General features: G+C 40.7%; 1 protein-coding gene across 2 annotated transcripts in view; it reads left to right on the forward strand.

Annotated features, from left to right (window-relative positions):
* Positions 1–26874, forward strand: part of LMBRD1 (LMBR1 domain containing 1) — a 247485-nt gene that overhangs the window by 40336 nt on the left and 180275 nt on the right. For both annotated transcript variants that reach the window (XM_054022365.1, XM_054022364.1), the window contains exons 4-6: positions 436–533; positions 5658–5725; positions 22760–22848. In XM_054022365.1, the coding sequence (XP_053878340.1) occupies positions 436–533; positions 5658–5725; positions 22760–22848 (255 nt within the window). The remainder of the gene's footprint in view (positions 1–435; positions 534–5657; positions 5726–22759; positions 22849–26874) is intronic.

The raw sequence follows: 26874 nt of genomic DNA on the forward strand, positions 1-26874 counted from the left end.
ATATATTCAGTAATTACTGATGGTTTATTTTGTAGGGGAAAAAGTCTTGACATAATAGCTCTAAAGATCACATGACTGACCACATATGTAGGAATAATTGCAGATAATTTGATCATATAATTGCATGCCATTTGAAAACCTGCATTACCAGTTGTTATGACTTACTGTTGAGATCTGACAGGTTCCTCTTAATGGTTGATGTGTAATAAATGTCTTATCTGGCCAGCAAATGAGTAGACTCACTGCAATCTCAACCCACTTGTTCTAGAGGTAAATTATCAGAATGACAGCTCTTTTTAGTTGGGATGAGAGGAAATGGTGAAGTTCTAAAACCTTTTGATTACTTTACCAGTTAATTTTTAGCTGTTGTGGTGTAACAAAGTAAACCAACACAACTTGGATTTAATTTTTTGTCTGCTTTTTTTCTCTCCTCAGCTTTGTATTCCATTATATTGTTCTGTGTGTTTTTGTGGATCCCTTTTGTCTATTTCTATTATGAGGAGAAGGATGAAGAGGATACCAGCACGTGCTCAGTAAGTTCATTTATGTCACACCTAGCTTTGACTTGTTTCTTAATGCAGTAGCCAAATAATAATGAAGTCTAACATCTGTTTTGCTTCAACTGTTCAGAGTACCTTTTGTTGAACCATTATCGCTGATCTTAATTTTAAACTAAATAAGTAGGGCTGTCAAGTGATTAAAAAAATTAATGGCACAATTCAACAATAATAGAATACCTTTTATTTAAATATTTTTGGATGTTTTCTACATTTTCAAATATATTGATTTCAATTACCACATAGAATACAAAGTGTACAGTGCTCACTTTCTATTTACTTTTATTATAAATGTTAGCAGTGAAAAGAAATAGTATTTTTCAATTCCACCATTATTACTGTAGTGCAATCTCTTTATCATGACCGTTGAACTTACAAATGTAGAATTATGTACAAAAAAATTACTGCATTCAAAAACAGAACAGTGTAAAACTTTCAAGCCTACAAGTCCACTCAGTCCTACTTCAGCCAATTGCTCAGACAAACAAGTTTGATTACAATTTGCAGGAGATAATGCTGCCCGCTCTTTGTTTACAACATCACCTGAAAGCGAGAACAGGCATTCTCATGGCATTGTAGTAGCCGGCGTCACAAGATATTTACGTGCCAGATGCACTTAAGATTCATATGTCCCTTCATGTTTCTACACCATTCCAGAGGACGTGTCCATAATGATGAAGGGTTCTGCTCAATAACGATCCAAAGCAGAGCGTACCGACGCATGTTCATTTTCATCAATTGAGTTAGATGCCACCAGCAGAAGGTTGATTTTCTTTTCTGGTGGTTCGGGTTCTGTAGTTTCCGCATTGGAGTGTTGCTCTTTTAATTCTTTTGAAAGAATGTACCATGCCTCATCCCTCTCAGATTTTGGGCGATACTTCAGATTCTTAAATTTTGGGTTGAGTGCTGTAGCTATTTTTAGAAATCTCACATGGTACCTTCTTTGTGTTTAGTTAAATCTGATGTGAAAGTGTTCTTAAAACTAACAAGTGCTAGATCATCATCCGACCCTGCTATAATATGAACTATATGGCAGAGTGTGGGTAAAACCAAACAGGAGACCTACAGTTCTATGCCAAGGAGTTCAGTCACTAATTTAATTAACACATTTTTTTTTTTTAATGAGCATGGAAGCATGTCCTCTGGAATGGGTGCTGAAGCATGAAGGGGCACATGAATGTTTAGCATATCTGGCACGTAAATATCTTGCAACGCCAGCTACTACAGTGCTATGCGAATGCCTGTTTTCACTTTCAGGTGATGTTGTAAACAAAAAGCGGGCAGCATTATCTCCTGCAAATTGTAACCAAACTTGTTTGTCTGAGCAATTGGCTGAAGTAGGACTGAGTGGACTTGTAGGCTTGAAAGCTTTACACTGTTCTGTTTTTGAGTGCAGTTATGTACCAAAAAAAATCTACATTTATAAGTTACACTTTCATGATAGAGATTGCACTATAGTACTTGCCTGAGGTGAGTTGAAAAATACTATTTTATCATTTTTACAGTGCAAATATTTATCAAAATAATATAAAGTGAGCACTGTACACTGTATCCTGTCTTGTAATAGAAATCAATATATTTGGCAATGTAGAAAAACATCCAAAAATACTTAAACACAATACCAATTGAAATGTATTAACAGTGCAATTAATCGCGTGAGTTAATTGCGATTGACAGCCCTAAAAATAAAACATACACTGACATTCAAGTCTTTTAATTTGAAGCAGTTGGTGGTTACTTCGGTTACAAGAAACATAGTAGACTTCTTTAAAAATATGCTAAATTAAGGAGTCCATTTGAGTTGCAATATTAATACTTAGCTTAATGTTAATTATCCATGATATGCCCTGCACAGTGCTCCATTGTAGCAGTCACATATTAGCAGAACGTCAGGCAGAAGGACAACAAGGAGTCTGGTGGCACCTTAAAGACTAACAGATTTATTTGGGCATACGCTTTCGTGGGTAAAAACCTCACTTCTTCAGATGCATAGAGTGAAAGTTACAGATGCAGGCATTATATACTGACACATGGAGAGCAGGGAGTTACTTCGCAAGTGGAGAACCAGTGTTGACAGGGCCAATTCAGTCAGGGTGGATGTAGTCCACTCCCAATAATAGATGAGGTCTCAATTCCAGGAGAGGAAAAGCTGCTTCTGTAATGAGCCAGCCACTCCCAGTCCCTATTCAAGCCCAGATTAATTGTGTTGAATTTGCAAATTAATTTTAGTTCTGCTGTTTTTCTTTGAAGTCGGTTTCTGAAGTTTTTTTGTTCAATGATAATGACTTTTAAATCTGTAATAGAATGACCAGGGAGATTGAAGTGTTCACTTACTGGATTTTGTATGTTACCATTCCTGATGTCCGATTTCTGTCCATTTATTCTTTTGTGGAGGGACTGTCCGGTTTGGCCAATGTACATGGCAGAGGGACATTGCTGGCACATGATGGCATATATAACATTAGTGGATGTGCAGGTGAATGAGCCCTTGATGGTGTGGCTGATGTGGTTGGGTCCTCTGGTGTTGCCAGAGTAGATATGGGGACAGAGTAGGCAACTAGGTTTGCTACAGGGATTGGTTCCTGGGTTGGTGTTTCTGTGGTGTGGTGTGTAATTGCTGGTGAGTATTTGCTTCAGGTTGGGGGGTTGTCTGTAAGCGAGGACTGGCCTGCCTCCCAAGGTCTGTGAGAGTGAGGGATCATTTTCCAGGATAGGTTGTAGATCATGGATAATGTGCTGGAGAGGTTTTAGCTGGGGGCTGTATGTGATGGCCAGTGGTGTTCTGTTATTGTCCTTGTTGGGCCTGACCTGTAGTAGGTGATTTCTGGGTACCCTTCTTGCTCTGTCAATCTGTTTCCTCACTTCCCCAGGTGGGTATGGTAGTTTTAAGAATGCTTGATAAAGATCTTGTAGGTGTTTGTCTCTGTCTAAGGGGTTGGAGCAAATTCAGTTGTATCTTAGGGCTTGGCTGTAGACAATGGATCGTGTGATGTGTCTTGGATGGAAGCTGGAGGCATGTAGGTACGTATAGCGGTCAGTAGGTTTCCGGTATAGGGTGGTGTTTATGTGACCATCACTTATTTGCACTGTAGTGTCCAAGAAGTGGATCTCTTGTGTGGACTGGTCCAGGCTGAGGTTGATGGTGGGGTGGAAATTGTTGAAGTCCAGGTGGAATTCTTCAAGGGCCTCCTTTCCGTGGGTCCATATGATGATGTCATCAATGTTGCGAAAGTAGAGGAGGGGCAGTAGGGGACGGGAGCTAAGGAAGCGTTGTTCTAAGTCAGCCATAAAAATGTTGGCATACTGTGGGGCCCTGCGGGTACCCATAGCAGTGCCACTGACTTGAAGGTATAAGTTGTCCCCAAACCTGAAGTGGTTGTGGGTGAGGACAAAGTAACAAAGCTCAGCCCCCAGGCATGCTGTGGCCTCATCAGGGATACTGTTCCTGACAGCTTGTAGTCCATCCTCATGTGGAATATTGGTGTAAAGTGCTTCTACATCCATGGTGGCCAGGATGGTGTTTTCACGAAGAATACCAATGCATTGTTTCCTCAGGAAGTCGGTGGTGTCTCAAAGATAGCTGGGAGCGCTGGTAGCTTAGGGTCTGAGGAGAGAGTCCAAATAGCCAGATAATCCTGCTGTAAGAGTGCCAATGCCTGAGATGATCGGGCGTCCAGGGCTTCCAGGTTTATGGATCTTGGGTAGCAGATAGAATACCCCTGGTCAGGGTTCTGGGGGTGTGTCCATGTAGATTTGTTCCCGTACTGTAGCTGGGAATTTCTTGAGCAGATGGTGTAGTTTCTTTTGGTATTCCTCAGTGGGATCAGAGGATAGTGGCCTGTAGAATGAGGTCTTGGAGAGTTGCCTGGCAGCCTCCTGTTCATAATCCGACCTGTTCATTATGACTACAGCATCTCCTTTGTCAGCCCCTTTGATGATAATGTCAGAGTTGTTTCTGAGGCTGTGGATGGCATTGCGTTCTGTACGGCTGAGGTTATGGGACAAGTGATGTTTGTCCACAATTTCAGCCTGTGCACGTCTGCGGAAGCACTTTATGTAGAGGTCCAGTCTGTCATTTCGACCTTTAGGAGGAGTCCACGCAGAGTTCTTCTTCTTATAGTGTTGGTAGGCGGGTTCCTGTGGGTCAGTGCACTGTTCAGTGGTGCGTTGAAAATATTCCTTGAGTCGGAGATGACGAAAGTAGGCTTCCAGATCACTGCAGAACTGTATCGTGTTTGTGGGGATGGTGGGACAGAGAGTCCCAGAGATAGGACAGACTCTCTTTTGCTGGCAGATGGAACAATTCTCTTGGTCCCAACCTTCCCTACACCCAGGGTGTAAATACTGTACCCTATAACAGTCTTTCAGGTATTCTTTCCTGAAGCTCTGTTTGTAACTGGGCTCTGAAGTAAAAGAAGAATGGTAAAAATGGCTTTGAGTTCATGTAGACAGGAAACTAGTTACTCCTCCTAAGGAGGAACATGTCTCTAAGGAGGAACATGTTACAAAAGAGTGCCATTAAATGAAAATAGGCAGCAATGCTCTCCTGAAACTAGCATTTATTCTGAATGCCACATTAGGAGAATAGTTAATTAATGAAAATGTCAATCAAACTCCCCATAGCAGTACTAGAGTTCAGATTACGGCATGTTGCAGATACATGCTTATATTTGTCACTCTACTTCATAGTACAAGCAGACTGGAGAAGAAAGTTCTGATTAGTCTAGTAGTATAGTGCCTTTTTCTCTATTGAATAGCACACCCAAGATGGATGTTCAAGAGGATTTAAAGCAGTGACATTTGGCCAGAGCAGGTTGCCTGAGCATATATTTTGTGTGATTGATCTTAATTTCATATGGTTATTACCTCTTAACATCAAACTACATGATTTGGTAACTCTAAGGCAGAAGTTTGCATTCTTGAAACAAAATCCGTTTTAGTTTTGTTAAACAGTAATACTTTTATAGAAAGCATGTCGCACTAAATATTCTATCCTGTGATTTTATTGGTTAAAAATGCAGATGTTTTGTTTGTTTTTAACATTAATATTAATATCGTTAATATTCAATATATTAACACTTTGTTTAATTTAAAATACAGCATTTTCAAACTGCATTCAAGTATACTCTGGGATTCCTCATAGTTTGCGCAGTTCTTCTTCTAATTGGGTAAGTATATACTTCATTGAAGTGAAGGTAAAGGAAAAAATTAGATTAATAACTGAAGAGGTAAAGTGAAAAATAGCATCATAAAAAAAATCCCTATAGGATTCTGATATCCTGAATCACCAGAGCAAAGCTAGGGTAGGTTATGGTAACATCAGACCCACAATGGAGCTTTTTTTTTCTGTTCGGTTTTTTAAATTCATAATATACAGATCTTGGGGGGGGGGGGGGGGAGAGACTCTCATACTCAAGATTGTCAGGGATGTATCTTAAACATTTGAATCCATTTCTATAGTTGAGGAAAACTATCCAGCTATTTCATGTTGCCTACTGTATTTCGATGCATATACATAGGAGGCAGAATTAAAGCTGCATGCATAACTTTAACTTTGGATTTTTCTGACTTTGTGCTATCTTAAAACTTAATATTTGTATGAAATATAATGCTTATAATTAGTCTTAAGTTTACATCATAATATACACTACAGGCCATGTAATGAGAATATCTAAACTTCTGTATTTCCTGATTTCCTTTTTAAACCTGTGAAATTCATTTGTGCATTAAGGCCCTAATTTAGGAATCCATGTGGATGGTGGGCTAAGTTTTATGCCTGCGCATAAATGCTTTCTGAATTGGGATTGAATAGTTCAATATGGGCTCATACTTATGTATGTACATACATAATTGTCTTTTGGTGTAAAGGCTTTATTGGCTTTAGTTTGGGATATATGCATTACTCAAGGGAATAAGAAGTTATTTTCTTTCCTATAAATAATAGTGTTCTGCAGAAATTTAAGCATTATTCCATGTCCTGTTTGTTTCATCTTTAATAATTAGGTATATAGTTAGGTGCCACCGGACTCCTTGTTTAGGTGTATATACAGTACTTAATGAAAGAACCTGCCATGGCACATGAACTAAGTACTGTTTAAATGTTTCTAAAGTATGATGGAACATTCAGTTTCTTTAACTCCTGTGTATGGTATCTTCCCAGGATGAACCCTACAAAGTGATCCTTGGATGGCTAGACAGTAGAATATCAAGTAGAAGCAGATATTAGCACTATAGATAAACCTTGTGAGAGAGCACTGTAGTCAGAGTCCAGTTCTGATGTGTACACAGCAAAAACTATACTGAACAATTGGAACAAGTGCAGAAAACAGTTACAATTATAATTTGAGTTTGGAAAACCTGCTTTACAATGAAACTAATTAAACTCAATCTATTTAGCTGATTTAAGAGACTGCGAAGAGGTGACAAATTCAGACTAGAAATAAGATGAAAATGTGTGGGTAACTAGCTATTGAAATAATGTAACTAACTTACCTTTCAGTCTCTTGAAGACTGCAAGTCAAGAGTGAAGCTTGAACTTAGCTAGGATTTATAGGTTTGATGCAGGAAGTATTGGATTAAATTCTATGGTCTTTTAGTCGGGGTGGCAGAAAGGAGAGGTTATAATTACTTTAGGCACAATGTAGCTTACAGTGGCAGAGCTTAGTTCTGTTGTGTCTGGTTAAGTTGCGCTCTTCTGCTATGTGGTCTTCCTTGTGCAACCCGCTTTCAAGCTGCTCCCACAGTCTGCTATAAACACTCCTATCTAATCTTCTGGATATCAGTCTGATCCCCTGTACATTTTTTGGGGGGAAAAGTGTCCTCCAAGTCTACTAAATATCTGTTGGCTAGATTCTGAACTAGATGTTTACCTTTCTAAAATGACCCATGGCTCAATCTTTTCTATCCAGTTAAATGTGGGGGTTACCCAGTAATGAGCTAGCAGGTTCACTGTAGTGTTGGTAAAAGAAAACCGTTCCCACAGTGAGGTATGGCCATAATCCATATTATTTTTTAAATTGTGGCTAATAACCAAATCTGTTAAGAAAATGATTTTTAATTTAAGTCAGTATTTACTCAGTTATTGATTAGTATCTGATGCAATCTGGGATTAAAGTTGATTAAACATTGGCTGGGGCAATGAGAGTTTCCTTCCAGGAGGAGCTGAAGCTGGTGGGGATGGCTACTTGTCTAAGACAGAGAGAGGAGTGAGTCTTGCACTTCTTGCATGTGCCCCCTAACCTATTAACCTCCGCAAAGAATTATGGTGGTAGGTATGTATGTCTTTATTCCTGGAAAAAGAAGTAGAAGGATCTCACACACCATAGCTATGTGTGTAAATGTGGATAAATGTTGTTTTTTAATGGCAACCCAAGTACACAAAAATGAAATATTGATGATCTTGGCTCACAACTACTTTTCCTTTCTAAATGCCTTCTGTCACCAGAAGACACTTTTAAATGTTGAATTTTTCTAGATACTATAGAAATATCACTGTTAAACTGTTCATGTGTATCATATTTATATTGATAGGTACACCTCTACCCTGATATAACGCTGTCCTTGGGAGCCAAAAAATCTTACCACGTTACAGGTGAAACTGCGTTATATCGAACTTGCTTTGATCCACTGGAGTGCACAGCCCTGCCCCCACCCATCTTCCCCCCGGGGTGGTGCTTTACCGCGTTATATCCAAATTCGTGTTATATCGGGGTAGAGGTGTATATGTTTCTTTTAAACTGCTTGTTTACCCGTTTCGGCTTGTCATGTTTTCTGGTGAATATGGTTGGCTTACTGTCTTGATTTGATTAGTTGAGGCATCCCTACACAACAATATCTCAGCAGTCCATAGTGTAAAAAATAATTCAAGGCTGTAACATAATGCCCATAACCAAAAATAATGTTAATTTGATTTCCACATGTAAAGTGTTTGAATTACACACATTCTACTCAGAGTATCCTAAATTTCCTTGTTGCAGTATAATTTTTAAAAATTCTATGCATGTAGCTTTAATGTAACTTGTCTATAAATGAAGTTGACTGAGTTGAATTTCAATAGCTTCTAGAATTAAGTCACCAAAGACTACAATTAAATCCCTCATGTTTGAGCATCAAAATTTAAACAACCTTTTTATATAAACTTGGCGTTAGAACTAGTTACAGGAACTTGCAACATATACTTCAGTTACCTTCTACCTTCTACTTCCCTTGTGCATTTATACTTTCCCTTGTTCTGGGTAGCCCAATTGTTATGAGTGACTAATAGGTGCCCAGAGAAGGAATATAGCTCAAGGGCTGAAAACAGGTGAGAAGACATTGAGAGTCTACTCTGAAAAGTGACTGTGGAGTTTGGCATTGTGGGTTTTCTTGTTTGTGGGATTGACTTCAGATAAAATGAGCAGCCCAATTCTGAGGTGCAATTCAAATGGAAGTAAAACAAAAAGTTTTAACTGCAGTCCATAAATGTCAATTCCTGTTTAAGTGTCAAGTTGGGTTCTTTCTTTATCTCACGCCACTTGTATGAAGATTATACACCCAGTTGTAAACCTGTGCAACTTTAATGTCTGCCACTTATCTCCTCAGTGGTGACTGTTCAGTCCTGTTGCCTTCAGTGGATTTGTGCACTTCTGACAGGTTTCAGAGTAGCAGCCGTGTTAGTCTGTATCCGCAAAAAGAAGAACAGGAGTACTTGTGGCACCTTAGAGACTAACAAATTTATTAGAGCATAAGCTTTCGTGGACTACAGCCCACTTCTTCGGATGCATATAGAATGGAACATATATTGAGGATATATATATATATATATATATATATATATATATATATATATATATATATATATATATATATATATATATATATAATACATACACACACACATACAGAGAGCATGAACAGGTGGGAGTTGTCTTACCAACTCTGAGGCCAATTAATTAAGAGAAGAAAACTTTTGAAGTGATAATCAAGCTAGCCCAGTACAGACAGTTAAGGAGTGTGAGAATACTTACAAGGGGAGATAGATTCAATGTTTGTAATGGCTCAGCCATTCCCAGTCCTTATTCAAACCGGAGTTGATTGTGTCTAGTTTGCATATCCATTCTAGCTCAGCAGTCTCTCGTTGGAGTCTGTTTTTGAAGTTTTTCTGTTGTAATATAGCCACCCGCAGGTCTGTCACTGAATGACCAGACAGGTTAAAGTGTTCTCCCACTGGTTTTTGAGTATTTTGATTCCTGATGTCAGATTTGTGTCCATTAATTCTTTTGCGTAGAGACTGAATAAGGACTGGGAATGGCTGAGCCATTACAAACATTGAATCTATCTCCCCTTGTAAGTATTCTCACACTCCTTAACTGTCTGTACTGGGCTAGCTTGATTATCACTTCAAAACTTTTTTTCTCTTCATTAATTGGCCTCTCAGAGTTGGTAGGACAACTCCCACCTGTTTATGCTCTCTGTATGTGTGTATATATATCTCCTCAATATATGTTCCATTCTATATGCATCCGAAGAAGTGGGCTGTAGTCCACGAAAGCTTATGCTCTAATAAATTTGTTAGTCTCTAAGGTGCCACAAGAACTCCTGTTCTTCTTATTACAATCAATGAAATAATTGCATGCAAATTAGCTTCAAAGTTAAGGGGGGGTGGTTGGTTGTTGTAAGACTCTTGGGAAGGCATAGATACACGTTTTATTTCATACTAGCTGAAAGCCCATCCTGTTGCCTGGGTGTAATTTGTGAAGTTATGTTTAAAGGACAGTGACTGTTGAAAGAAAATATTAGGCAACAAATACAGAATACCAAGGCAAAACATGCATATTGTCAGATTGCAGTGCATGCACATGAAAGCTTCTGTTCATGTCACCTAACTCAAACATACCATTCCCCCCCTACCCCCCCCAGTTCAGACCCAGCAGCACTGACTCCTCATTCCCATGCCTTCTGCTCCTGGGAGCTTCTCCTCTGCAGTGCCACTTCTCCCCTGTGAGGTGATGAGTCATCCTTGAAGTAGAGCCTGATTAATCCATATGTAGTGATGAGTCATTCCTGTGCTAGGCTCGAGCCATCCAGAAGACGGGAGCTAGTTTGGTGACTCTCAAGGAAGGTATATGAGTCAAACAGGAGAAACAGCAGCTCAGTCTGCCCAATGTCACTTCATGGCTTGGAACTCTCCCCTGATTGATAGTGGTGACAGACTCCATAGGCCTTAGCCTGCTCCAGCCGTGCTCTAACTTTATCATTCTTCCCAATCCTACTTCACCTCTGTCCTTGCTTCAACCTCTCTCCCAGATCAACTCTTTATTCTGAACCTGTTCTAGACTCCTGGCTCAGATTCCTGGCCCAGCTCCTACCATAGTGGTCAGTATGCCATTCCATATCTTGGTTTCTTACCTCTTCTCCCCCCGCCCTCCTCCCCACACACACTCTTGCTGCCTCAGGACCCTCTCTGCTCTTTGACTATAGATGAAGGCACAGTTCATGGTGGGGCAGATCTGACATTTGCCCCAAAGCTCTTACAGGTTGCTCTACTTGTGTGCCAGCCCTGAAAATTGCGGCATCAGAGGCACTCCTTGATTCATTGTTGACTGCTCCTCTTGCAGGCTTCCCTTTTTTCTCCATATACTACTGCACCCCCATCCCACGTAATACCTAAATTTGCCTTCTGCTCCCCTCTCCCAATATATCTTTCAGTGTCTCTGCTGTTCCCCACAGTCTGTCCTGTCTAACACGCTGAACCATCGTAACAGCCCTTTTACATGTGGGCATGGCTTCAGTCTCATTGAAAAGTGGGAGCCAGCTTTATTAAGGGCAGCCTTACTTCTGTATGCAGATAGACTGTAAGGAAATGTTGGCCATCTTGCTGGCTTCTGGGCAGAAACTGTTTTCCTCTGTTTATCCTAGCACATGATGGGTTCTGATCTTGATTGGAGCCTCTAATACTGTAATACAAACAAATAACTTGTGCTTGGCACAAGGCATACCCATCAGAGTGGTTTGATCTTTCTTCAAGGAAGGAGAAGATATCTACATGTTGCATGTGCTTGATAAATGCCAATCTCCATCCCTAAAATTCTCCTGAACAATGTTGAACTTCACAAATTTGATTTATTGGCAAAGCAGCAGTTAACTTATTTTCAAGAATATTGGCTTATTTTTAATATTTAAGATTAAGACCTTCAAAAGTGTGGTGTTAGTAGACTAGCAGTAACTTTTTAGCTTGTTTCTGAAACTTATTACTATAGTTTAGCTAACATAAAAACAATTGCAAGTTTCAGTCTAACTCCATCTTAGCTAGACAAGTTCCGAGTAGAATAAAGTCACAAATTTTTCCCAGGAAGTGTAACAAACCATTGGAACACTTCTCAAGAGACATGCTGGAATTTCTGGTGCTTGAAGTCTTAAGGTTGGATGCCTGTATAATACTATAGTTCAGGGATCGGCAGCATTTGGCATGCAGCTCGCCAGGGTAAGCAGCCTGGCAGGACGGGCCGGTTTGTTTACCTGCAGCATCTGCAGGTTTGGCTGATCGCGGCTCCCACTGGCCACGGTTCGCCGCTCCACGCCAATGGGGGTTGCGGGAAGCGGCGCAGGCCGAGGGATGTGCTGGCCGCTGCTTTGCCAAAGGAGCTGTGTGCCAAAGGTTGCCGATCCCTGCTATAGTTCAACCACAAGTTATTGGGCTTGAGGAAGGAATTACTGAGTGATATTTTATGCTCTGCATTTTGCAGGAAATCAGGGTAGATGCCATCCCCTCTGACCTTAAAATATTATTGCTTAATTGGGGATATGCAAAGACCCTCAGATTCCTGTTTATTCCCTTCAAAACTTTTACTTCTAAGATTTAAAATACACTTACGAAAGTGGTTTCATGTTTTTGAAACTTGTGATTCTAGTGTGCAATAGTGAGGTGGGTTTTCCAGCTGTGCTGCTTTATTAAGACTATAGGAGATTCTGTCCACTGAGCTTCAGTAAATGGAGTCTCTTTATAATGGATTTAAATAGAGCTTGGGGTGGGAAGGCTGACAACAGGAAACCTTACAGCAAGGGTTCATTATGTCTGACATTTCCTCAAGGCAGTTTATATTTTCCCTTCTGTATTTTCTGACCTTCAAATGAAGCAAGCATTTAATGAATTGTCTCTAGCTTAGTCCTGTGTTTCAGGCCAGTTACCAAACGAGGAATTGAATACTGAAGACATTTTCCAGTGTAGCTGGAATTATAAAATAAGTTAAGATTCAAAAGACTACTGTGGATAATATTAAGTGTTCTCCCAGAAGTGTGCTTGACAGCAGCAGTTGGGGGTTAGTTAGCTTTTTTGTTTTTTTTTTGTCACATGAAGTTTTCTACAATGTTGCTTTGATGTTGAATATGCCAAACAATTCTGCTCAGCCATCTGAAAAATTGATTAAATTAGTTTGATAGAATAGAATCATAAGGCACAAATTTAGTTTCTCTCAGATTTATTGTTGGCCAGATGTCTAGCAGAACCATGAAAATCCTAGAATTGATGGTGCTGGCTGCTCTTTTGGACATATGTGCTTCTTTCTGGATTGAGTAGTTCATCTAAATAGAATGACTTCAGTGAAATCCGAAAAACTTGGAAAGTTTGTAATGTTAGTTCACATTTTTACCTGCTTTTGCCACCAAAATACAGAGGAACTTTACAGGTAGACGGCCAAAATGTTAATTTTTTTCATTATAGTAGCAAACCAAAGTTTATTTAAGACTTGAAATGTATTGCAGTTCTGTTAAAAGAATTCAAGTTCAATATATGGTTGAAGATAGGGCTTCACTGCTGATGCATGGTTGTGCTATGATTCAGACACACAATAATAGACGAGGCTTTATTTCCTGGTCCCAGTCACATGATCAGGGGCGCATGGACTAATGAAGATGAGTGCATAACAGGCTTTAGTAGCCACGGACTCAAGTGTCTACTTCTATCTTTTCTTTCTTTTGAAAATGAAATATACCTAAATATTAGGTCAGAATAACCACAAATATAAACAGTCTGTTTTCTGATCATATAACCTCAGTCTTTTTTTCTATAGTGTCTTCAGCTGCTAAGGTAGATCACCAGCTTGTCTGCATTTTTTGCTCCTGATACCTTTTGCTTGTCAGTTACTAGGTGTGCATGTTACTTATGTCAACACATGGCCGCTATCAGTAGCACTCTGGATGTTTTCAAGAAGCACCGTACCAGAGTCTTCCTTCATTCTAAGGTTGCCATCCACCTTGTTTTGGAATATCTTATTATTATTGTGGTAGCGGTGACTGTGGTGATCAGCACTGCCATAGGATGTAGGAGCCCCAGTCATACCAAGACACCATTGTGGTAGGTGCTGTATAAGAATAGAACAGATTATTTCTGCTCCAGGGACAATAGAGGGATGCAGACAGATGGGAGTATAAGGAAATGATGTGACTACTATATTAGTCAAGATGATAGTGATATGAGTGTACCAGTAGTCTATTTCTTTTTTGTAGGCATCACAGAAAAGGAGAACTTTTAAGGAGAGATTTGGAGGATAATGTTTATATGAAGATTTAACAAGTGGGTGATGGAGGCCAGTGTCATTAGCCAATCAAAGTTGACACTGGCCTCTATGACCCACTTGATAAATCTTCATACAAACACCTTCTCCAGTGCTTTCTCCCATATTGCCCTTCATGCTCGGGAAGAGCTCCTTATAAACATGCACAAAGTTTGGACAGGAGAGGACCTTTCTGGAGCAGAGAGGTAGATCTGTGAGTAGTCAATGTATAGGTGGTTTTGTTTGCAGGTGAGACCTAAGATGTAAAGGGAAAAACAGAAGGGTATGAAAGACGAGCCCTTTTGTACCATCACAAACTTTGAGGGAAAGAGGAGAAATTGTCTGGCTTCTCATGTTTTGAATTTTGTTTAAAGAATTTTAGACTTTCAAGTAATTTTGCGGAAAGTTTATTTCACAATCTTGAAACATTAAATTTTTTCAGACATTTGCAACCAAAACAATTCAGCAAAATAGACATGAATTTACAAAATGCATTAGTGTTGCAGAACTTGCATTTTCTAGAATTTGTTAAAATTCACCGAGATCTTAGAGATAAAAGGGAGTTCAGGTATGGGATGTTAGCTAGAGGCAAATTAGGGTTAAGGGTGGGTATTTTTAAGATGCGAGAATAAAGCATGTTTGTGTTGTGAAGGAAAGTCAGGGGAGATTGAGGTTAAGGAAAAGAGTAAAAGGGGGGATGAGACTGGGTGCAAGGGACATGATGGGATGGGATCTCTGGGGCAAGTGAAAGGGCTAGAGAGGGTTTCCTGCAAATGACATTTACTTCCATTGTTCCTGGAAGCATAGCAACCACCTTCTTTCCAGACTGACGGATTCAGAGCTCTTCATATGGTCCATTTCCTCAGTGAAGCGAGGTACAATAGATAGTTGACCCTACCTTTTTCACCACTTGGATCCAAAAGTTAAAACCCTGCTTAGATCACAGATGAAAAGAACTCTTCTCATTGCTAGATTTGCAATATGAACTACATAGCTGACTCTCTGCAGTAGGTGCCCAGGACTGAAACTTTATTGACTGAAAGTCAGGGGTTGCTATAGATAAATAGGCAGATGTTTGTACTCCACCAACTATGCTTAATGCAGTTTAACCATGGCCCTTTTTGTCCCGTGGCTTATACTAGTTCAGTGCCACCGCTTTAGATTCTGCTTTGAAAGGCGGCAGAGTTGCAGCCTCTGCGGCAATTAATACTGTGCCACTAACTTTGCTCAGAGGAAGCCCAATCAACCCAAAAGTAGACTGAAAATGCAGAGACTAATTTCTTAAGAATGAAACCAGGATGACAGCTGCAAGTGAATTTTTCTGCGTCTGCTTTTGATATTTAGAAAACTTTTTTCAAGGCATCTCTAAATACAGATAATGCTTACTTTTTTCCCAACTAAAAGCAAAGGAATGACTCAAATTGCAGTGCTTGTGCACTCTGGTTCCTGTAGGAGCTGGCATATGTAAAATGTTTCAGTATCTAGTTTAGGAATGTAAAATAGTAAACTTAACGGGTAAGCATTAGTCTTACTGGCTAACCCAGCCTAACCGTTAACCCCCAGCCATTGGCAGGGCGGAGCAGCCCAAGCCCGCCGGAGAAGCCCTAGCCCCGTGGGTTGGCCAACCCCAACCCCACTGGCTGTACCGGCCGACCAGAGCAGCAGCCCCAGGCCCCACCAGCCGGAGCAGCCCCTGCCCTTCTCGGTTTAATCGGTTAACTTTTAAAATATTTACATCCCTAATTTAGTGAATGTTGTTCCTCAAGGTTTAATAGTATTTACATTACTGTCCAGGAGCTGTAATGGGGCCAGGACCCTATTTACTTTTGGGGGGGAAGTGCTCAGATAACATGCTGATGTGTAACCTTCTAAAAATCAATATAGAATTATACTCAGTGATGTATAAATACCTAGTAAAAATGATCCCTGCTCTGAATAGCTGACAGTTAATGTGCAGGTTTCAAAAGTTAGGGATATGTGCAATTTAAGGACATCTAAATATTACATCTCCTACCAATTTTGGTGAAATGTTTTTAGGACAAAGTAGTTGGCAGTGTTTCTTTAACCTGTAAAGGTGAACTTCAAAGCAAAAAAGGCTTCCCATTACTGTTTCTTTGATGTAGAATGATAACTGATAAAAGACTTCAAGATTTTCTTGTTTTTTTTTTTTTTCTTCTTTACACTTCAAATAACCTTATTTAGATTATGGAAGCGTCACACATGCTGGGTGCTTTCCAAATGCAGATAAGTTCTGAAGATCTTGTTACCTACTTCAGAGACCAGTGAACAGAGGATTGTGAGGACTTAATGTTCTTTATTTCAAATGCAAACAACTAAACATTCAAGTTTAAGGCAATCTCTTATATTGTAGAAGAGGAGTAAAGAACTACAGAAACTTTTTTCTTCATAGTGCATCTTTAAAACAGTGGCATTTTTCATACTGTTAGCTAAGTATGTAGATGTAGTAAAGGGGGATCATAGATGCAGCTGCAATCTCCAGTAAGTTAAAGCTTGGCTAATGCTGAATAAGGGTGAGAGTCAAGTATTCCTGGACCATGGATTGACTTTTTTTGATCCCTTTTCTAAGACTAGTGCTAAGAAACATGTATTGGTCCTGAAAGTATTAATGGCGTAGTATAAAGTTTGATAAGGTTGGTAGCTCTAACCTTAACATTCTTTATTGCCCTTTGCATTTTTAGTCAGACTTGACATTAGCAAATGATGATCTCAAATTGCTAGTCAGTCTTGCTAAAGCTGAGCTTCCTACTTACTATCAGATGGCTTAAAGTAGGGTTCAAAATTTACCAGACAAATAGTGATTCAAAGTAGCTGTAAAAGATTTGGATGGTTGGAGCTCCAACAGCTAATTCCAGGGCACTGATTTAGAGAGGAGAATTGTGCATCCCTGCAGTCAGTTGCTGGAAGGGGGACCGTGGTGGGATTTCTGCCAGGATGCATACCTGCTAAGATGGAATGTCTGTAAATGTGAAGAATGTATGCAAATAATGGCATGCCTTAATTGATCTAATTCACTATGCTTCATTTTATTTGTGTCTCTTTTAAGAACATTTTTCTGCTGCTAGTGCTAGCTCTTGTCACATGATATAAATATCTGCTCTGTTCAATAAACTAGATTTTTGGTCCCGCTAACCAGAACTTCTGATCTACAGAAGACCATCAATCCTGGAAGAGAACCTCCTAATACTTGATGTACAGTACTAATTGGTATTAATATTTCCTTAAGGGCACCTGTGTATTCCTGCATGTGGGATCTGGTACCTCTGACATCGAGCTATGGAACTGCCTTCAAAAGCCATAGTGTTTGGGAGGTGCATGAGCACTCTCTAAGTGATGTTCTATATTAGTGCACCCATCAGTCCCTTTTCAGCCACTGCAGGATGATTTGTACTCAGCCTCTGTGTTCCTAGAGCATTTTCTAGCTTTATCTTGTATATATTTGTGGATAGAAAGAATATTAAGAGGTTGCACTTAACCATCCTGCAGCATCTCCATGTCTAGATCTGGATGCATTAGCAGTAGATAGTCTGACCCCAAAACCTACATAGATGTACCTGCCTTGGAAGAGGTTTGTTCTGCCATTTAAAAACTGCAAAGCGGGTGTGCTGCACGACTTGATAGCATAACACCTGAAACTCGCAGGTGCACCGTCAAGCCCATAACTGTAGCATTACACCAACTCTGTTAGGGCATGGATTACTGGGAAGATAACTGAGTGTAAGGCAGGGATTATTATCCCATTCTATAGGGGGAAAGGCCCACACATAGCGTGCAGTGTATATATAGGCCAATAACTCTCTGCTCCCTGTTCTAGAAAAGTCACCACGTATGTCCTAGTCACCATGCTCCAGCCTCTCCTTGTGAAATATTGTCACCAGAGCAATTGGGATTTGCTACTAGGCTTATCTGAGATCCATTGTGAATTCAGCTAGCCTTTGACAACAGCATACGTAGACCTAAAGACAGTCTTTGATTATGTCAATAGAGCTGCCTTGCAGAAGACCCTACAAGGCATTGGTCTTTCCAACGTTCTCTGGAGGTTGATTCAAGTTCTACTTAATGACTCTGGTTCTGGTGTGTTGGGGGACCCATAGCTCTGACTGGCTTCACACTAGATACAGGATGAAGCAGGGATGTGTCCTGGCCCCAGCCATATGCTGTCGGAAAATGAATTGTGTCCTTGAGCATGTATCTGCAAATATTGGTATAAGTGTCAATTCAACTTCTTTTAGTGACCTGGATTATGCAGATGATGATTTATCTGGACCGAGGAGGACTATTTCAAAGATGGACTGGAGAGCTTCCAGCATAAGGCAGCTGTTCTTGGGCAAAACCAAAAATCCATGGTGTTTGGCACAAAAGTTGTGATACGAGATATTTGTGCTTCTGGAAAAACTGGAAGTAATGGGTGACTTTATCTAGGCAGTAAACTGCCATCAAATGTGTGCAGCCAGCCAGATATCCAAAGTAGAATTGGTTTAGTAGCCTCATCCATGAAGGACCTGCATGAAGTCTAGAGCCAAAAGAAGGCGAAAATATATTAAAAGTACGTATTTATCAAACCTAAATACTTTGGTTCCTTTTTATATGGATCTGAAACATGGATGCTGCTTAAAGAAATCAGGAGGCCACACATATTTCATAAGCATTGTCAGTGGTGACTACTGGGTATAAGATTGACAAATGCAAACAGTAAGAAGTATAGATCTCTGAGAATTGGCCTTGAGAGGCTTTAAGTCATCTTTGGCCATCTCCAGCTGGCCCTCTTTGCTTATGTTGCCCATCTTGGAGACAAGTTCCTACGTTTTGAGCTTTGAAGGTCATGCTTGAGGCTAGGTGGAGTCACTACCCAATCACAGATTAGCGGTGGTCATGCAGTTGCCCACAATTAACTTGGCTGCCCCAGATCACTAATAATCCTGTGGCGCTCGTGATGCCTGGAGTAGAGCTGTACAGTATGCTTATGGACATTTGGCATTGTGTGTGACTAGTTTGGTCAGAGATCCCCTTGGGATTGTCATCTGATGTGCTGAAATTACCTCTGAGCCCATTTTCCCTGCCAGCTTGGGACTTCAACAACCCTGTCTTGTTGAGCCAGACATGCTAGCCTGCTGCAACACAGACCCAGGGCCTGGTCCAGGCCTCAAAACTGCAGACTTAACTGAAAACACCTCAGCAGGTTACCTGCTTCCAGCACCCAGACACCCAGCTTCCAATAGGATCCAAACCCCAAATAAATCAGTTTTACTCCGTATAAAGCTTATACAGGGTAAATTTGTAAATTGTCTGCCCTCTACAGCTGTTTGATCCCCCGGTATTAATCACTTACTCTGGGTTTATTAATAAGCAAAAGTGATTTTTATTAGTATTAAAAAGTAGGATTTAAGTGGTTTCAAGTAATAACAGACAGAACAAAGTAAGTCACCAAGCAAAATAAAGCAAAAACATGCACGTCTAAGCCTAATATATTAAGAAACTGATTACAGGTAATATCTCACCCTCAGATGTTCCAATAAGCTTCTTTCACAGACTAGACTCCTTTCTAATCTGGGCCCAACCCTTTCCCCTGGTACAGTCCTTGTTAGTTTCAGTAGACATCTCAGGTGGTAAGCAGGGGTTTTCTCGCAATTGGCAGCCCCTTTTGTCCTGCTCCTCCTCCTTTTATAGCTTTGGCACAAGGCGGGAGTCTTTTGTCTCTTTGGGCCCCCACCCCTCTTTTAAAGGTAAAAGTACCAGATTTAAGATGGATTTCATTATCAGATGACATAGTCACATGCCACTGTAAGACCCCTAGACTCCATTCCCCATGGGCTGGCCTACACATACACAGGAAGGCTTTCAAGTAACTAAGGCCATTTACAACTGATTGTTTCTGGAGCACCCTTAATGGCCTTCACTTAATATGTTTACATCAGTGATACAAGTTTTTTATTCTCCTAACTCCAGATATAGAAATAATACATGCAAACAAATAGGATGAACACACTTAGTAGATTACAAGCTTTCTAATGACATCATACAAGGGGTATTTAGCATAAAGCATATTCCAGTTATGTCATATTCATAAGCGTATTTCCATAAAGTATATGAAGTGCAACATCACACTATGAACCACCACAGTCTAAGTATATTGTTGATTGTATTAGCCTCTTGGCCACAGTGTCTCATTGAAAGCTGGTGTTCGACCAGTTATTCTCCACAACTCCCAAATGTGTCAGTCACTGCTTCCCAGGATAATCCCCCATCTAGTAAGTGGGGGCCTTATTAAAATGCATATTGTGTTCACCCAGTATATGAAGCAATCCAGATTACTTTGAATCTGTGTTCTGTCCTCTTATTTCCTACTCCCCCAATTTTTGTGCTCTTCAAACTTTCGGTGATTGTTTTCTTCCGGGTCATTTATAAAAATGTTCAATAGTGTAGGACCAAGAACCAATCCCTTATGAGATGTGTTTCGAAACATCCATTTTATAGTTACATTCTGAGACCTATCCATTAGCCAGTTTTAATTGCTATGTGCTATATTAACTTTAGATAATTCTAGTCTTTAATCAAAATGTTGTATGGTGCCAAGTCAGACATCTGAAAGATGAATTTAGGCCTGTCATCTAGCCCTCCTTTCATTCCAGGACCAACACAGAGCACCTCCGGTGCTATAAGGGATGAAGTCCCTCAGGCAAACCTGTGAACTTCGATCTTTCTCCTTTGCCTGAGCCACCAGCTTCTTGGCAAAATCTCATGCAAGAACCTCTCCAGTTATTGCTGTGGTGTTAATACAAGCTTTTCTAAAGGACCTCTTAGAAGCTTCAGGACAAATTACGTCTACACTGACTTAACCTACAGACTCATAAGGCATACCTTCAACCTTGGCACTGACACCATTCCAGCGTTGGCATTCTCAACCAGCCCATGTCTCAGGCTATGCTACAAAGACACTGACTCTCCTGTCACCTCTTCCTAACCATCATATAGAGCAGCCTGACAAGATGACTGGAAAGATAGACACCCTGGAAAACCCTTAAGTCTCCCTGGAGAACATCAGAGCTGCTGTCTTGCCAGAGGACCAGATTGGGCCTTCTTCAGTGTCTGAGTACGCAGTTTCAAGAGCTCTTAGAGGATAACAGACCCTAGATGTTGATAGGGTTGGAAGACTCCAGGGCAGGGATCACACTGTTTTTTCATATCCTGTAGTCACAACCAAAATAGGAGCTAGCTCTCCCTCATGGTTCTGTTTTCTGCTAGGGACAGCCCATCAGGATAAACCCACTAGCAGCTAAGGGCCACTAGTTTTTAACGCCGCATCCTGTAGCCAACAGTATAGGTGCCTCTCAGAAGGGTGAGAGGGAATAGTCACCTTCTGCCATCTGTCGTTTTCTCCCTCCCCCTCCCAAAATCACACTTAATAATTTGTGTCCCAAAAATATCTGGGTTATAAGCAAATTCCTTCTGGTTTAACCATATTGTTTAAAACTGAAATAGTTAATAGCCCTAGAAGTAATCTCAGGTTGTATTTTTCTTGGACCCTAGAAAAGGATACAGTTAATTTAAGATGAGCTTGCAAAAGGGTGCCTTTTTATTTACTTTTCTCAGAATTATTTTCCTTTTTATGTGCCTATTTTTGCAGTAACTCTATTCCAAGTTGTTGCACAGTAAACAGTTGCACTCGGACAATCAGTGTAATATTAGTGTTTAGATGGTTGATGGTTGGGGTGGAGAAGACTATCTGCTGCGTGTTTTGTTTAAAAAAAAAATTAATAGCTCAAAATTTTCCACACGCTTTCAGTTTTATTTTTTTTAGGTGAGGAAGTGGTCTCTGTTCACCGTTGCTGCAAATGCACAGCATGTGTTGGGAACAATAATGGAAGTTGGAATCACACTATACTTGAATTTCTTATGAGACCTCATGGTGTCAGAAAACATGTTCTTGGACCATGGGGTCAGCATAAATGATATAGCATGAGACTTTATAACTGCAAGAATAAAATGGAAGCAGATAGCCTTTTTAGAAAAAAAAAAAAACTAGTTTATTTCAAACATGGTGAGCTACTATATTTGTGCAGATTTGTGTATTGGATATTCAAATTTGGCCAAAATGTATTATGAAGATAACTATTTTAGCTTAACAAGCATTTTCTACAGCAGTATAAAAAAAGTGCAAGTTAATGCCGTCCAACACTAAATGGATAACTGAAATGCTTAAGTCCCACTCTCAACTATGCAGTTGGCCAGTGCTGCTGCATCTGATAACATGCCCTCCACTATTTTCTATGTATGAAGAACCCAGAGCTGTACACTGAAAATAAACTACTTGTTTAGAATAGCTGTCTTAACTGAAGAGAGCACTATTCTACTCCTTATAACTTGCAGGCAGAATATTTGCAACATTGGAAACTGATTTATACAAAAGCATAGCAAGTATGAAGGGATATAAACTAAAACGAAAAATTGGTCTGGAAGAAAATCATTCTTTGTGTGTATATATAATTCAGCTTGATGTAGGAGTTTCTTTTTTTTTTTTTTTTTTTTTCTTCAGGGGAGGATTGATTTCCCTTAAAATATTTCTTTTAAGTGGCAGTCTATTGCGGTTCTGAAGTTTTAATGACTATTAAAAATTTTAAAAAGTGTTAACTCTTTTTTTTTTTTTCCTTGTTATAGTGCCTTCGTTCCGTTGGATGTTCCCCAGAAGAGAAATTCCACTGAGTGGGAGAAAGTGAAATTCCTGTTTGAGGAACTTGGAAGTAGTCGTAAGTTCTTTCAGGAATTGTGTGTTTGAACTTGGCATTAAACAGTTAATTATACTTTTTACCTTAATAATGCGAAGTGGCATCTGAATAAGAAAAATAGTATGTGCTTCCTTGTAAGGAATAGAATTTGTTTGAATTCAGTTATTAATTGAAAGGTAAAATGTTTTTAACGTAAGAATTGCCATACTGGATCAGACCTGTGGTCCAGCTAGTCCAGTATTGTCTCCATCAGTGACCAGCACCAGATGCCTCAGGGGAAGTTGCAAAAAACTTGCTCCCATAATGGTGTTATCCTAATCCTTAATAGTTAGAGACCAGCTTAAACCCTGACTCATGAGGTTTTTTACCCTTTCCAAAAACTATTTTTACCATTAACTGTTATCTCTCTAGACATCCTTGTTATCCATGTAAAGGTCCCATCTTTTCTTTGGATCTTCCTAAGAGGAAAACTATAAGTGCGTCTGACGAAGTGAATTTACCCACGAAAGCTTATGCGCCAATACATCTATTAGTCGATAAGGTGCCACAGGACTCTTTGTTGCTTTTTACAGATCCAGACTAACACGGCTACCCCTCTGTTATAAGTGTTTACATTCCCTGTATAATTTAAGATCTTATATAGTCTTAACATCGCACAGAATTATAACCAAATATTTGAAAAATCTTGCCCTATTGGGGTATGAAACTGGAGTTCTTCGTATCTTTTGCACTAGATGACATCACACATGTTTTGCAGAATAGGGAGGTGATATTCCTTTCAGTGCTCTAGTTATGTGATGTCAGCTTTGCACATAAAGTTTGCTGGATTGGGACCAGTTCTGTTAGCTTACCTCAAATACAAGTGTTGAGTTGCCTCCCCTCCACTGGAGAACGCAGTCAAGGGATGTGGAGGAGGAGGAGGAGGAAGAGGAACAGGGGTTTGTATAAGGAGTGGGAGAGACTGTCGACTTCGGACAGTCTTCCCTTACATTTTTAGAAGTTTTAGTAATTGTGATGGATGCCCTAAGACCAGTGAAGTTCAGTACAACTAGTAATGACCTGGATACCAAAGATGAATGGTTAATAAAAATAACAGCTTACAGTTTCTCTTTTTAATACTATGGTGATGGGCGATATAGGAAAAATGTAAAATTGAATAGGGTTGAAGGTCTCTAAAAGTGTATTTTAACACAGATAAGTCAGCATAGTTGTGGTGCTTACTGGAGGGTGAAAAAAAATTAAACTACTCAAATTCTAAATTGTTAAATGCATCAAACTTTTTCTTAAGTTATTTGGAGAAAACAATGAAGACTTCTGGCCAACACTAAGCCATAATCAAAAGATGCTGGGATATATTCAAAACAGAATAATTCAGAGAAAAATATATAAACTGATATGACCGAGGCACTAAATGTCCTTTTGCTAGTGTGTATTTGCAAGTTTTTACCACCACAAAATGTGTATATCAAGACTAAGAGTTCCTGGATACTGTTCCTTTGTCTGGTGTCTTTTTTTTGTTTTTGTTTTTGTTTTGTTTTTTTTAAGATAATGGCAAAATTCCTATTGTTACTTCAGTGGGGCCAGAATTTCATCTTTCTGTTTTCAAGGCCCTTCATGGTTTATTGCCATGAAACTTAACTCTTAAATGCTGTGGATATGACAACTCCTGTATGTGGTGTGCCACACATGCCAGCATTCATCACCCATTTGTTACACTTTGAAACAGCACCTTGATGCTTGTGCCCTTGCTACCTCACTCATGGGTAGATTTCCCCATAAACATCCACAAAACCACTTCACTGGCATCATTCATATCCCTCCTTAAATTGCTGCTTTGTTATGCTTTTGAAACACTTAAGCAATGGTCTCAGCACAGCAGCTGTCTATCATGCTGACAATATATTCTCATTGTTTTCCTTTACTCGCTTGTCTCTATAACCACCTAATGTCCTGTCTTACACTTGAGATAAGATCTTTGGAGCAGGGACTGTCTCTTTGTGTATTTGAACAGTGCCAAACATAATGGGTTCTGGGGCTAGTAGGGGCTAGTACTGTGCAAATAATGTTTTCTAATAACCAAGGAGAAACTGAGCAGCCATATCTGCAATTCATACTGTCCTATATCTGGCAGAATATGACTGAGGTTATAAAATGTGTAATAGCCTGCATGGTGGCTTGAAACTAAGGATGTAGTTTCAGATGGATAGCAAACTAGTAAAAACAGTTTCCGGTTACACACTGATTCAATAGATAGGTGTCATGGGTTAGACAATATTTGTCATAATTTAAAGCATCTATACTCTGACTACAGAGCTAGTTTAGCTGAATATAAACTTTTGGCGAAAGAATGTTTGGGGGGAAAAAATATCTCCTGGCCTGGAGTTTGTTCAGTAAACGAGTACTCTGAAAGAGACGTCGTCAACTTAAAAAATACTGCTTTCTGAAAATGTTGTGCCTACTATTGCTCTAAGTAATATCTAATATTAAACTGAAATTAGTGAAAATCTTTCCGGTTTACTTTTTCTGCTGTACAATCCAGTTCTCCTTAGAGTGCTTTCTCATGTCCATTCAACTTAAGTGTGTGTGCTCACCACATGCACTGGTGCCGGAAGCTTTCCCTCAGCAATATCTGTAGGGGACCAGCTCCAGCGACCCCCTGGAGTTGCACTCATATGCCATGGTGTATAGGGCACTGCCAGCTCCGCCCAACCCACAGTTCCTTCTTGCTGCCAGTGACCATGCTGGAACTGTTGCTGCTTCAGCTGGCGCTGTTGCTTTCTTGTTCATATGAACTTGTTAATTCTTGTATGATAGTGTATGTAGTTTTCTGTTAGTGTTAGTAAATCCCTTAGCTATAGTTAGAGACTTTGTAGGTCCCAGACGGGACTTTGTCTCAGGATGGTTCATGCCCTGATCCCCAGGCTTTAAGCCCTGTGATTGCTGCAAATTTTGCACTTTTCATTAACATGCCCTTCACCCAAGCAACGCAGACAGCTGCTGTGTGGATCGCTAATGGGCATGGGCCTCTTGCAAGTCCTTCAAGCCAAGGACTAAGAAGGAGCAAGATATTTGCTTAAGAGCAATCCTTGTGGAGTTGGCCCTCACCCCAGCACCAGAGCAACGCTCCGACTCCGCGCCGAGCACTGTGACCTCGGTACGCAGCACCCCACCAGGACCGTTCACTGGCCGGCCACAGTCCCCATCAGTGCCTCCGACCAAGAAGGTGGCATGGGCTCAATTTCCAACTTCCCGCAAGGGAAAGGATAATACTGGGTGTGAGCCAGGTCCCAGGCTGGGTATCTCTTCACCCCAGTCGGGATCTTCGGCCCAAGCTCTGGTTGAGCAGGGTAACCTAGCCCAATGCCTGCCAGCCACCCCAGATAGTGGCAGTGGGCCTCCACCAGCTCCAGGTACTGTCCTCACCAGAGGCCCTGCAGGTGGTACAGGAGATCATGTCCCTCCTGGTGCTGCTCACACTGGCTCCTGCGGTTCCCTGGTGACCAGGTAAACCTGCATTTGGCACTGTGGTCCCCACCTCAGCGACACCGTTCCCTGTCATGTGGGACGTCCTACCAGCACTCGCCCTTCCATAGCCGCCATGCCTCTGACTGTGAAAGGCAGATGCAGCACGGCTTCATTTGGTTCCCAGACATTGGGTACTGGCTTTAGGTGCAGCTTGCCGGTGACCAGGCGCAAACCTCTGGAAGCACATGCCGCCCCCAGCCAGGAGTACTGGCCCCAGCACCCAGTATCTCCAAGACCATAGTACCGCTTCAGGGACCTGTCAGGCAATCGATGCTACCATTCCTCTCCTAGTCCCACTCCTCATCCTGGTACCATTTGTCAAGTGCGAGACCTAGATTGCCGGCTCCAGGCTGTTGCAGATCCGTCAAGCGCCACCAGTCCCCAAGACCCCGTTCCGATCAGACTCCAGGCGGAGTGACTGGCATTGGTTGGGCTAGAGCAGTGGTACCCATGGAACCTGTGGGGGAGGGAGGGGTTCACCCAGGCCTTCCCCTCGATGCCCGGAGCCTCCGAGACCAACGG

Source organism: Malaclemys terrapin, chromosome 3 (genome assembly GCF_027887155.1).
Source record: "Malaclemys terrapin pileata isolate rMalTer1 chromosome 3, rMalTer1.hap1, whole genome shotgun sequence".
Classification (NCBI taxonomy): Eukaryota; Metazoa; Chordata; order Testudines; family Emydidae; genus Malaclemys; species Malaclemys terrapin.